The 13,715-nt window shown below is 40.5% G+C and overlaps 1 protein-coding gene across 4 annotated transcripts in view; it reads right to left on the bottom strand.

Moving 5' to 3' along the window:
• Window positions 1-716: 716 nt before the first annotated feature.
• Window positions 717-13,715, bottom strand: part of FAT3 (FAT atypical cadherin 3) — a 555,551-nt gene continuing 542,552 nt past the window's right edge. The window contains exons 24-28 of one of the 4 annotated variants that reach the window (XM_019530346.1): window positions 12,736-13,391; window positions 9,876-9,947; window positions 4,620-4,679; window positions 2,446-2,481; window positions 717-1,798 (exon numbers count right to left, since the gene is read on the bottom strand). In XM_019530346.1, coding sequence (XP_019385891.1) covers window positions 1,179-1,798; window positions 2,446-2,481; window positions 4,620-4,679; window positions 9,876-9,947; window positions 12,736-13,391 — 1,444 coding nt within the window. In that variant the 3' untranslated portion in view covers window positions 717-1,178. Of the gene's footprint in view, window positions 1,799-2,445; window positions 2,482-4,619; window positions 4,680-9,875; window positions 9,990-12,735; window positions 13,392-13,715 lie in introns of all 4 variants that reach the window. The other 3 variants (XM_019530345.1, XM_019530348.1, XM_019530347.1) reach the window with 3 other exon arrangements.

A 13,715-nucleotide genomic window follows, 5' to 3' on the forward strand; every position in this document is an offset into this window, starting at 1 on the left:
TTCTCTGCTGCTGCAGAGAGAAGGATGTGGAAAATGGCTTAAAGTTGCAGTAAAGTAAATTTAGATTCAATAACCAAAAAACGTCTTCACTATGATAGTAGTGAGGCAGTATAATATACTGCCTAGGCAAGCTGTGGACTCTCCGTCACTGGAGGTGTTCAAACAGAGGTTAGACAGCCATTGGTTGGGGATGATCTAGGCATAGCTATGCCTACAGCTAAGGCTAAGGACGTCAGCTGGGGTTTGCTGATTCTCCTGCTTGGAGCAAAGCTGGAGGTTCCTGCCTAGAGGGTCTTGCCCCTCCACACAGAGTCAGACCGATTCCCATATTTGGGCTCAGGAAGGAATTTTACCCCATGGTCAGATTGGTATAGACTATGGGGATTTTCTGAGGGTTTGGCTCTCTTTCCAGGACCTCTTGAGCATAATTTGACAACCTGTTATAGAAGCAGGACGTTGGCTGCTGTGTTTCTCCTGCTTTACCTGTGGTAGGTTAAGGTGTTAGGTCTATGTTGTGTCAGGGATGAGGGCACTCATATGTAGAGTTTAGACTATGCTTTATGTGGGATGGTCTGGATAGGGATGATTTGGCCTCAAGAATGGGGTTGGACTAGAGGACCGCTGCAGATCCCTTCCAGTCCCACTTCTCTATGACTTCTATGACTTTTAAATGCTATTTTTAACAGCATCAAGAGTGTTTCTGTTTAAGTCTATGCTGTGTCAGGGTTGAGGGCAGCCTAAATTATCAATTTCTCCTATTCTTCACCTGACACAAAATGTCATGCAGCAATACCTGTTGGAAACATCCTTACCTGTTCACTAATACTATGGGGAGATTATAACACTGTAACACTTTTAATAATACAATACTACACAAAACTGGGGGAGAAAGGGGAAAGAGAACATAAACATGAAATTGTGACCCCTCACTCAAACTCTGTATATGCTGGATAATAAATACAAGGTACATATTCTCTGGATTGTCGGTAACAATTTTGTGGCATAACTTTTAACACACTCGGTCTCTTTGTATCTGCACATACAGTATCATTTCTGAACAAGTTAATAGTAAGCTATACTGCCTTTATGCCTTGCCCAATATATATAGATACATCTTTAGCAAAATTTCTTCTCAATATTTATACTGTTAATTGGACCAAATGACAAAAAAGTCTCCTTTACACTTGTGTCTGCTGCTGAGTCTCCACAAATGGAATGTGAATATTGTCCAGGTTGAGTTCCTCCACGCTTTCATAGTCACTCATGGCCACTTCAGAATCATCAAAGCCACAGCTGGCTGAGACATCGGATGAGGAGGCATCCAGAGAGTTGTGCAATGATAAGGGCATCTTACCTGCACTAATGTTTTCTGCTTTCTGACCTGGGACTACAGCAAAAGTACTAAATTCATTCCCAGTCTGAGACCCAGAAATGTCTGTCTCATTGGGGAACTGATGAGGAGGGAGGTATTGGCTAGGATGGAACTGCGGCCGTCGCCTGCAATCTGGGCTGATTGTACTGGCCATTGAAACTGGCTGCGATGGTGGAAGGGCTTCATATTGGTCTGGATAATCCTCAGGGAGAGGGGGCGGTAACTGGTCCTGACTTAAAAACTCCTCTTCGTGAGGAGGCGGGTAGTCGCTGTCAATATCATAGCCACCAAGGTAGTAATCTGTCTCCAGCTCTCTTGTGCTGCCATGATGAACTGAGCCTCCATCCGTGGTTTCGTAATTGGGCACTTCCTCAATGTCAGATAAGCGAGCATTTGGCATCCAATCAGAGGTGTCCCAATGATAAGCTGGAACAGGAAACAAACCCACAATGACGCCCTGAGTATAACTTTCTAAGAAAACCAAAAATCTATTGCATGCTCCTTCGTGATTAAAGAGCAAATTCTTATAGTCACAACAAATGTACACTGCAGATGTAATGCGATCAGCATGCGTTATAGCTCATTAACACTGGTCAGCCATGCTCTGACCAGGGGGAGGAGAAACAACATCATGTCACGATGCCAACAAAAACATTCAAGGAACAAAACATGACCAGTGTAAGGCATTTCATATTGAAGGATGCTAGTGAGTTATATGAGAAATTATGAGTCCAAGAAACAAAAGCTATACATTTGCAAATTAATATTTTTCACCAGGATTAAAATATACATCCAGCATGCTCATAACATCCCACCTAATGCCCCCACCTGTCCTTTCAAAAAAGCAAGTATAAAGACACAAAAAGTGAATGACTGAGAGACTGAAAACTTCAGCTGGTCCCTGAAATAAGAACTGGATGGCAAAACTCAGTGCACCACTCATGCAGAACTTAGACGCAACAACATTTGTAAGTGAGAAGACAGATGAAGCATGTCAACAACAAGGAAACTAGACCAGTGCCCTCCCCTCCCTGGAAGAGTCCAACAGGCAAAAAGTATCTCAGAAAAGTCACCTCTGTTGTAGTTTTGTCCTTGATCCATAACAGACACTGTCAGATACAAAGTGGAAAGTAAAAACTGATAATTCAAAGCTTGTTACCAGGACAGGATTACATGTGAAAATATAAAACTCTTATGGCATGCATACTTCCAAAATACAGCTGGTTCTATGCTGTTTAAGCAGCACTTTTAATTGTTCTATATTTTAATGTGCAAGATAAACTGGACCAGTCAAATATAGGCATAAGTGGATAAATTACAGTGTTATTTGTATCAGTAAGTCATATTCCTCTTCTCTCATCATAATTATTTGCCATTCTTGAATAGATATGAAATGAAATCAGAGCTGGAATTCTTAGTACAAAGAGCTGTGAGGTTTAAAACTACTAAGTCCATTTTTCTCATTCACTTTGAAACAGAAATATACAAATCTGCTGTTCTCAGGGCTGCTTCAAACAAATCAGATACCACAACGAAGGACTTTAATAGAACCGAGTACAAATCTATTTAATGCAACTGTCAGCTAAGAAACTGAAGGATCTGTGCCCCACCACTCCATCCCCAAGGGCTGCAAACTGCTCTGCTGTGCCAGCTGCTGGGGAGAAAGGCATTTCAGTGTGGGGAGGTTTTATGTTAAACAGCAGAAGAGAACCAGTTGCTATGCTATCTGAAAGAGATTTTCTAATTCAACCACGAGGTGCTGGGCTACATGCAGGAAACTATGGGGTAACAATTCTGGATTGCCTTATTGTAGAATGGCAGAATATATCATCATAATTGTTGTTTAATGGCCTCAAAATCTGTAAATTTATGTTACCCAGCCAGGACTGAGATAAATGGGGTGGGGGATCTTTCAGACTATTTATTGTCACTTATTACTGCACAGAACTCTCACCCAGCACCAAGCATGATGTACAGTTTACATGGTGATGGAACACGAACAGTTAATAGCATGCTAGCTGAAAACTGGTATCTGATGTGTGCCTGGGGAGGGTGAAAGGGGCTTGCAGGTTGCGAGGACCCTGAACATTCAAATATTGTGCACACTCTTTTTGTAACCAGCATTATGCTATCAATCCAGCTGTCTTCAGTCAGTACAAAGACATAGTACCCAGGTCAGGGTACTTTAGGAGCTGTATATTTTCACTCTCTGGTAGAACCTCACTAATTTGCTGACTTGCATAACCCGTACGTCCCACTGACTTGTAGGACAGGTCTGAGGTCTTAAGCATCTGTCCAAGGTGGCTGGGGTGCCATGCTGGTGGTTTTCCTTGCTTCCTTTTTTGCAGACTGAAGTTTATTTGATGAGCTAACACTGGTTACTTAATGCTTTATTTTGTTTATATTTATTGTTTTTAGTTTTTAAATGATACTGCATAATGAGACAACTGTGTAAGGCATGTCCTTACAACTCAGGAAATAAGCAAGCAAAAGTATTAGTACATCTCAGTGCCACTAGCAATTAAGATGAAACAAACTGCCCTGAAAATGCAGTAACAATACCTCTGTCTTGACAGGCTGGGTAACTGAGGCATGAGGAGATGAAGTGAAATGCCCAAAATCATCCAGGGGGCCAGTGGCAGAGCAGGGGTTACAGCTCAGGTATCCCAAGTCAAATCCAGTGCTCCATTCACATTAATGCCAAAGGGCGATTGTAGGCCTTACCCTGACCGACTGGCACACGATACTGTTGTCATAACACTTGTGATTTACTGAATAACACACAGTGGCACAGTGTTATTGTAGGACAAACTAGCCATGTCCTTACCAATCTATAGTCCCCAGTTCCTGAGTAAAAGACACAGCCTCTATGCAATCAGGGGTAGAACAGTTCCCATACATTCTCCCCATTATCTCAACTTCTTCACGTAGGCTCGATGCAGCTATTTGGCTACATTATGAACTTGATCCTTCTTTCATTCAAGCCAATGAAAAAAATTTCCTACTGACTTGAATAGAGCAGAATCAATCCCTATGTACCTTTCCTTGGGCTGTATGTCACCTGATATAGCCCAGATACATCACTCTAGCTCTTATTTTCTCATGTTTGTCTGTGAGCTTGTTAATTTAGAAATCTAAATTACTTGCAGTGAGTTTGCTGGTCAGTGTAAATTAGTGAGGTTCTACAGTAAGGTTTCACAAAGAAAAAAGGAAGCAGTGGCAGAATAATAAAGAAAAAAATAAATACCTTCATTTTCTATAGTGTCAACTACATTGTTGACAAGCTGTATGACAGTCACTATGGAAGCTTGCAGGGGAGGGAGAGCAGAAAATAAAGGGAGGGGAAGGACAGCTTTAGGTTAGTATTTAAAACACACATTTTATGTTACCACAATAAATTCTTTTAAACAGACAGAACTGACATTTAAAAAAAAGCTGCCAACTCATTCATGAATTATGTAGTGGTTCACAGGACATTTCATTCCAGATAATCCTCTATGGATTTTTAGAATGGATTGGCAAACGGTGATAAATTCCAAACCACAACTTCCAAAAACGCATATGCAATGATGGATATCAGCTCATAAATTCAAAGGGGACTGTCCAACTGATTCAATTAACTGAAGCAGTATCTTGTCTACCTGACACTAATCTCTAATTAATTCTTACTTAAACGCCTCCAGAGGCAGTGCTGCATGTTCCAAGGGATCATTATCTTTTAGGCAATTGCGCTGATCTGAAAGGGTGTTAAGGCTTCATCTTAATCTATTTTCTAATAGGAGTGTTTTACTTATGTACTGTATACACTATTCAGGATAGCACCTTAGGGACATTCAGCAATGTTTCTATAATTAAAAGGACACAGTCTAGTGGTTTCAGCCCAAATTTTGACCTCAGTTAAACAAAATGCTTTTGCAAATCTCTGGTGGGTTCTAAACAAACACTTGTGCCAAAAGACACATTTTCCAGTAAGTAACTGGTCTGGATTCTGGTTGGTAAAGGACTAAAGGGTACTGCAGAGATGGCTTGGATGTAGGGGTGAGCTGACTCCAGGATATTCTGCGTTTCAGAGTAGCACCATTAAGATGCTTAGCTGAACTTCAGGAAAATAGCACTTGATATCATCTGAGAACAAGCCGTTCATTGTAAGAGGTCAGACCACACAGATTAATATCCCACATTTCCCCACACTGAGGAGCTACAACCATGGAGTTGAGGCCTGATCCAAAGCCCACAGAAAAGAATGGGAGGGTTCCTACAAAGTACAACGGGTGCTGGATGAGGCCCTTCATGTGTGGGTGGTCTTTTCCATCCTGAATGACTATGACTCAACTTAGTGCTTATGTAAAAAAATGGAGAAAATGGCCTTGTTACTGAGCCAAAAATAGTCTCTATTATCAAGGTGTTTTGAGTCCTTTCATTTTTGCTCATGGATAGGCAGTAAATAGAGGAAACGGAATAATAGCATCAATAAAATATATGCTAACCTTTTTGAGGCTGCCATTAAATTTGGAGCAAAGGACCAGGGGTATATTATGTTAACCAAGGCAACATCCACAACCCTGGCAGTAGGCATTTAAGGTTAACCAAATAAACACGTATCTGCAAGCTGTGTTGATATTACTGATACCATCATGGATGCAGCCGCATCCTGACTAGTGCATCATGGATTACAGAGAGTAGAGGACTTGTTAGACATTATTTAATTATCTGTTTCCCCAGAAATAGAGAATTGTCTTTCCAGAGCAGCACTTCAGTGCATTCTTCCATGTGACCAATAGGATTAAAGCAAACCTGTTAAAAAAATTTCAGCTTCCCCCTTGCACAGTTGACCAGCACAAGATTTGGACCACAGAAGTTGAAGACAGAATAAAGGCTTCTGTACTCTATTGCTAATGCAAACAGGCAAAACCTGAAGAAAGACTCATGTTCATACCAGGCACCCGTGAGCCACACATAACTGGTAAGTGAAAAACAACGCCCTATTAATCAGGGGCAGCCATGCATCCTCTTGGCAGACAGTGAGTCTGGGGACCTGAGTCAAGTTCTGAGAATGGTCAAGAGAGGCAACTCTGTTGACTTGCAAAAGCTATGCTTTCAGCTTCCTCACATTGCTCTGGAGGGAACCATCTCCCCTCCTTACTCAGGGTGCATCATGTCCAAGAACAGCTCTAGCTTTTTGGAAGAAACTGAGGGTCTTGGAGAACCTGCTGTCACGGGCCATCCCATTTAAGTTTCCCTCAGCCCACCCATTCTTATTATTTGCATAGGAAATTGTAACTTGCCCTTAAAGTCAGCTTAAAGCTAATTTTGCTGAGAGCAGGCAGTTTCTTCCCATTCACGTTAATAAGAAATCTTAAGACATTGCATCTCATGTTGATGATAAAATTTAACACTAATAATTCTGAGCAGGGCACATTGGGATGAACAATTTTAACACATCAGAAATTACTAAGATAGACATGAGAAAAAAAATTGACTTGTTTAAAACAATTCAAAGGAAACGTAAGAGTGGTGAGAAAAACCCACCAAGGCAATGGAAGGCCCAGAGAAGGTTCCTAATGATGAATGGCTGAGTGAACGGCTACTGCCTATACGTGTAGTAGTGCTTCTGTTGTGAAAAAGCAGGAAAGACTTGTGTTTGGAATAGTAGTATTTTTGCAGGGGTTTGTCAAAGCTCTAGCAAGACAAGCTTACTTACTTCATGATGCTGAGTAAGTCTCCTGAGTCACTGCAAAATGAAAAAATGCTACCTAGTTTTACTAACAATTGTCACAACATGGTGCTCTCCTCAATAATTCCCATCACACAACCTGGGTGTTTTCATTATCCAAACCTAAAAGAAGACACTGAGGGCTGCAGGTAACATCAAAGTCATCCTGCAAAGGAAGAAGTATGATGACAGTCACCCTTTTCTCCCTCCTTGACGAATGCTTGCTAAACAGTAGTGTGGGTTCAGGTTGATTCCTTTAGTAGCCTTTGAAACACAGGAGCAGGAGGTAGAGTAGAATGATGGGGTGAAGAAGCATTTGCTGGTTCAAGCAGGTGATGTTCCTTCAACCTAACATGTGTGTATGCATGTGCATGAATATGTCCACGTGGATAACAGAGAGGACCACGCTCAGCAGCAGGAACACAAGACAGAATGCTACATCCAATTTAGTTATAAAAGGAAGATTAAACAGCTTAGGTAAGTGTTTATGAAGGGGACGCAGAAAAGGAAGTTCAGGTCTCTAGTTAGGAAGTCTGACGTATGGAGGTATGTTTTTGCCCCTAGGTTGCAGGGTGGTTGGTCTTCCTCATGCTTCTGGGTTTCGCTGGTTGCCACATGGTGCTGGAAAGGAATTATTTTCCTCCTCCTGTTGCTACAGGTGTCAGGGTTTTTTCCCTCTTCTTCAGAAGCACTTGACAGGGTGTGTTAATGCTCCTGCTGGGATTAAAACTCCAAGGTGATCAGGAAGAAATTTTACCCCATGGTTACATTGGTATGGATTGTTAGGGAGGGATGGGGGTTGCTTTTTCCATTGAGGTCCTCATCCTTGGACCCCTTAGATGTATTTTAATGATCTTTGCAGTGGCAGGACACTGATAGCCCTCATCCCCCTAGTCTTTCTTCAGTTTAGACAAGGTAGATAAGAAACTGCAACCCAAGTACTTGTACAGGGTAATTTGGATAGGGATGACCTTGCCTTCGGCAGTGGGTTGGGCTAGATGACCTTCAGATGACCCTTCCTGCCCCATTTTTCTGATTCTAAGATTCAGTATGCCTTTGCCAGTTTATGGCTGTGTTCATTTTTTGGGTCTTTACACTGAAAAAACTCACAAGATCCAATCCATGCTGACCTGTACTAACAACTGTAGGATATCTCACAAGACTTAATAGTTTTCCTGATTTTCTTTGAGGGCATCAGAGACTTGATGACTTTAGACCTTGAATAAGAAGTCTTATCTTTAAAAGCCATATTTTAATACTGCTTCCACAACAACTGCATGGGTACAAAGAGTGCAATCTTGTTCTCTGTAGGAGTTTTGTCATTGAGTTAAATGGAACCAGGCCCACATACCTGAAAGGCCAGTGTTTGCACTAATTAAAAATTGGTTGGTATGAAAAGTGATTTTGTGTGACAGTGTAATACAAGGAAATAAGCAAACAGTCTAAAGAAATAATAATGAAGAGAAGAATCATTTTTTCCATGAAAAAAATCATTCATGGACTTAGAAATAATGTCTGTGCTGCTTGTCAGAGGAAAAAGGCCACAACTGAATCAAAAAGAGCTGTGAGTGCACTTCACTGTAAGTGCTCTTTCTAATATTTAAGAGTACCTTGGGAAGAGCTACACTAGATGGCTGGGGAATGAATGTCCAGACAGTTCATTAACTGGCTCTTGAAGATTCTGTGTGCAGTTTCTTTGTGATAATCTTGCTGGTGGATATGAATAAGACATCCACAACATCCATCACTCCTGCCTGGCAGGAGCATCTTGCCTTTTCTCAGACCACTGTTAGTTTGATCTGCCCTTGCAGGTCTCACTCAGCTCATATATTATTCTGTCCATGTCAAATAAAAAGATTATGATCTAGGGTATGCAGGCAAGCAAAAAACTTTCTTGGAGGGGAGGTTTAAGAGAGTGTTATCATTTATTTAGCTGAGATTAGTAGCTTAGACCAAGTCATCAGAAGTTGTTCACTGCTGCGTACTGAAAGGTAATGGGGCTTGGGGGACTTTGAATGAGACCTTAAAACCCCCACCAAGTTTTTCTTTGAACTGACTCATGAAAAATAAAAAGTCCTGCTCCAAGAAGGAAAAACACTGCTTTTGTAGTCATCAAAATCCTATATCCAAGCTTATTATCGTGGTATTTTGGGGAAGTTGCCCTGCCTGAGTCCCAAAATCTTGAAGATTCTTGTAAAGGTGGGTCTTCGGTACAACACCTTGGAGCAGAGAGAGAGGATTTCTATTCCTGGTCCCCAATTCTCTGCTCAGACTTTACTGGATCTTCTACCATCCTGCCTCTGAAGGTGGACTTTGGATAGATTCCCAAGATGCTTACCATATTTCTTGGTAAGGCTCCCCTCAAATGTAAAATATTCCCTAGTTTTATGATGCTTTATTTAAGAACAAATTGAATAAAGACACATTTACAGGGGTAGAACGCCCTTTTTAAATTTGAATGTAAGAAATATTACATTTACAAGAAATATTTCAATTTAGCATGTGAGTCATATTCAGAGAAATATGGTAGATATTAGGAAGAACTCTTGTTTATGAGAGCAAGCATCAGAACAGATTGACATCATTGGAAGGTGAGTACAGGTTAGACAAACATTTTCTTGGATGGTTTATACAGGGATGATCCTACACCGAGCATGGGATTGGGCTATGTGAACTCCCGAGAGCCATTCCCTATTTATCTATGGTTCTATGAAGGAATAGTTAAAACAGTCAGCAAATTTCCCAACACTCACTTGTCCCCAGTATTGTAAAGCTATAATCATTTCTTACCATTATCATCACCCGAATCTGACTGGAAGGAGCTGAGAGACTGAACTTCAGAGTTGCTGCCTTTATTACTTCCTGCAAAACAGGTCACTTCTTCAGCTTCATCAATCCCTTTACCTTCATTGATAGCAAAAACAAAGCAAAATGGTACTGTGTAGAAACGTGCATTTATACCACCACAACTCATTTAAATGCTACAAATAAGTAGGGGGGGAGGGGTTTGTTTTTTCTGAATAAAATAATTTATTGACCCAGGAAATGACTAAATCCATTGGTCAAGAGGATGGCCAATCAAGATATAAAGATATCAGATGGCTGAAACACTTTACTAGTAGTAAAAAAGTTTTCAAATGGCTGATAACAGCATAAGCCCTGAAGAAGCTACTGTATTGGATTCTGCAGGGTGGCAAAATTATGATCTACTACTGGTGGTATAAACAGCTCATACAATCCAGTTACACTTATCTCTGCTATTCACCTTCAAGGGGCTGAGTCGTATTAAAGGGAGATTCAAAGCCCATTGAATTTGATGAGAATCTTTTCATTCACATCCTGGGTCTTTTCAGCAGAGCCTAATTGCTCTGCCCCTAGTAAGTAGTAGATTATACCTTGTATTTACAGTGCTTTTCATTGAAAGAGCTTCAAGCACTCAACAATTTCTTCTATTTCCTGCACCATTCTGAAGGACTAAAAAGAAACAACTGGCTTGGTGGGAGACATACTGACTCAGTCCTGTAACCCTCACCAAAAGGTACACGGTCCAGCCATGTACACATGAAGTTTAAATGACAATTAAGTCAAATTAGCTATGGTTGTTCCAAGGCAAATCGTTAATTCAAATAATTCATAAGTAATTAATGCAGGGCATTGAGCTTGGTTGTCTGTAAAGTCTGGATTTGGTGTGCCCCAAGATACTCTGGTGCAAATCAAAGCAATTGTCTATTTTTAGCCAAGAATACTTAATTTAACTACACATTATGGTATAAATGCTCACTCCCTATGCTTAAAGTCACAAAACCATTACATCTTGAGACATATAATTAAACACACAAATATATATATACACTCAATCGCTTATTATTTGGGCCACCATAAGAAGTAACAGAGAAATGTTCTGTTATAGGCTTTCATGTCCAGATTCACAGAAGTGTTTGGGCACCTAAATCACTATTGATTTAAAAAAGGTGTTAGGTTTCTATATCCCTTTGTGAATCTGAGTCTGGTATATAAGTATGATAAAACAACCAGTGCAGAATAGAATAAAATAGAAAAGTCTATTTAGATGTGTTCTTTCAGTCAACAAAGCTGTATTTATAGGTAAGAAAGAGACTCCTTTATCTGGGCATGTGATTATCTGCCACAGAAATAGGAAGTCCAATTTGAAAACAACACCTCCAGGTTTGAGAATTACAGTTAAATAAATTTAGAAATGTATTCAATGAAACTTCTGACCTCAGCTGCAACCTGTGCTGCACAGAGACATCACAAGGGCTGTAATACAGAAGTAAGTAATACCTGCGTTGGTCCCTTTTTTCTCAATTCATAATTTCCAGAACAGTGAAACTAGTCAGGTGGAATTAAACATTACAGAATCAGGCACCTTTATAAGGAGGAAGGGGAGTGGTGGGGGGAGGGGTTACTTAATGTGAACATCTACAGTTTTAAAGAGTATCGGAAAAAAGATTGATATGATTGTTGGGGGGGAGTGGAGCATAGACAGATGTAAAACTGATATCCATCAAAATATATGGATCCGATACAACTGTTATATTTTCATTATCCTGAAACAATACAAGTGTAGCAAAACTGCTGCACTTTACACTTGATTTGCTCAGGGTCAAAGTTAAGGTGGTACAATTAACCTGTATCACCAAAGGCACATGCAGATGTACCAGATAAATTCTAGCATGCATTGCACCATTGCAGATGGCAACTCTCCTTCCCCTTTTAAAGTAGTTAAAAGCTTGTCCATATCCTAAGATGAACAATAGATATGATCACAAAAACACCTCTGAGACCCATGCTGTAATGCAAACCCTAATTTGCTGGGAACACAGGGCCCTAATATATGGTTCCCTAAAAATTGGTACTTCCTGCTATGATAGCATGGGTCATGTCCCTATGTCTACAATAAATCATACCAGAATGGAAAATATATCTTGCCATCAGTGAAAAGGGAAGAGGTGCATGGGAAGTCTGAAAGACTCAACAATAATGGTAACAGATGGTATGAACAGTTTAAAGTTTAATGCCAATGTAAAGGTGACAGGCTGAAAATATGGGTCTAGGAGCAGTTCTGACTTGTTTCACAAATATAAGCAAGAGAAAATATTTACCAATCCATTCACCTGCTTGTAGAATATTGTTTCTTGCAAAACCCTTTTTAAGTGTGTTGCCCAATATAGTACTAATTTTCTTTTGGGAGACTGATTGTTCAAGGTATGAGAGAGCTTAAGATTTCAGAAATGTATATACAATGTCTCCTAAAATGTACCTTTTCCATAGAAATATGCTTGGACAAAATCATGTAACAAGAGCTCTCAAGCCAATCACCCTACTGAGTCTTTCTGGCCCAGTGGTTAGTCATACTGTGATGTATTAAAGTAGAGCACATGCATACCCAGACTGATCCTAATTACATGCCATCAGAAATAAACCAAATGTAACAAGTGCAAGTGCATTAATCCCATTGCTTTAAACAAGCTTCATTAAGGGTTCTTCATCAACCTTGTAAAACATTAACCTGATAGCACAGGCTGGTTCATTCTGCCAACCTTGAGCTGCACTGATAAGAGCTCTTATTGCATGAGACAGAAAAGAAAGGAAACACTACACATCAGGTGCTGTCCACCACACTACTCACTTTCAGTCCCAGCATCCCAGGTACTCTTCCTGATGGAGTCACAGTCTGATCGACAGGGAGACACGGCTGGCAGATTGGGAGCCACACTACACACCACCACACCCCGCCTTGCTGTTAGTATTCGAGGAGATTCTGGGTGAAAAGTTGTCATCTCCTGATGCTCAACTCCAAGTCCATCAACTATCTTGTCCAAGTTGTTCCGCGAGTCACTCTGGAAGCAAGGCGTGTAGGCCATTGGCCTCACAGGAACTTGAGGCGGCCCAACCTCCTGGTAGATATTCCTACTGTCCCCACTGTTCCTTATGTTTTTGAACTGGATCCCATTGCTCTTGTTAAGCAGGGCAGCAGTAGCTGGGTCCTGCACCAGGGTGATGTTGTTACGTGAATAGTTTTTCCTGAATACTTTTTTGCGGAAAACTATAAACAAGACAATCAATACAAAGATGACAAAAAGAACCACTGATATTCCTATGAGCTCTTCCTTTCCAACATAGGAGTGTCCGGCTTGGATGTTGGGTACCACAACAGGCCTAAGCCCACAATACTGTCCCACATACCCAGGAGTGCAATTACATAGAAATGAACCAAAAATGTTGACGCAGGAGCCACCATTTTCACATTCCTCTCTCTCACATTCATTGATATCTTCTTCACACCTTAAAAGAGCAAGTTGTGGATACAGATAATTAGCAAACAACACAGCCTGTGATTAATTACTTAAGATGTCAAGATAGCAGTTTTGTTTTATACCCTGTCAACTCTTGACAAATGATCATATTATTATCCAGCCACATTATGACATTTAAAACCTTCCAGAGGTGGAAACTAATTCCACTGCTTTTTATGTAAGTGACAAGAAAATATACAGGGAAGATACTTGTTTAATTCTTCTCCTCAAGAAAAAGCTCTTTTGACCTGATATAAGAGGGCATGTATTATGTAGGTGCAACTATTGATTTTAGTAAGTAACCCCCCTCCTG

This window comes from Crocodylus porosus, unplaced genomic scaffold, assembly GCF_001723895.1.
Source record: "Crocodylus porosus isolate Cpor-Errol unplaced genomic scaffold, CroPor_comp1, whole genome shotgun sequence".
Lineage (NCBI taxonomy): Eukaryota > Metazoa > Chordata > Crocodylia > Crocodylidae > Crocodylus > Crocodylus porosus.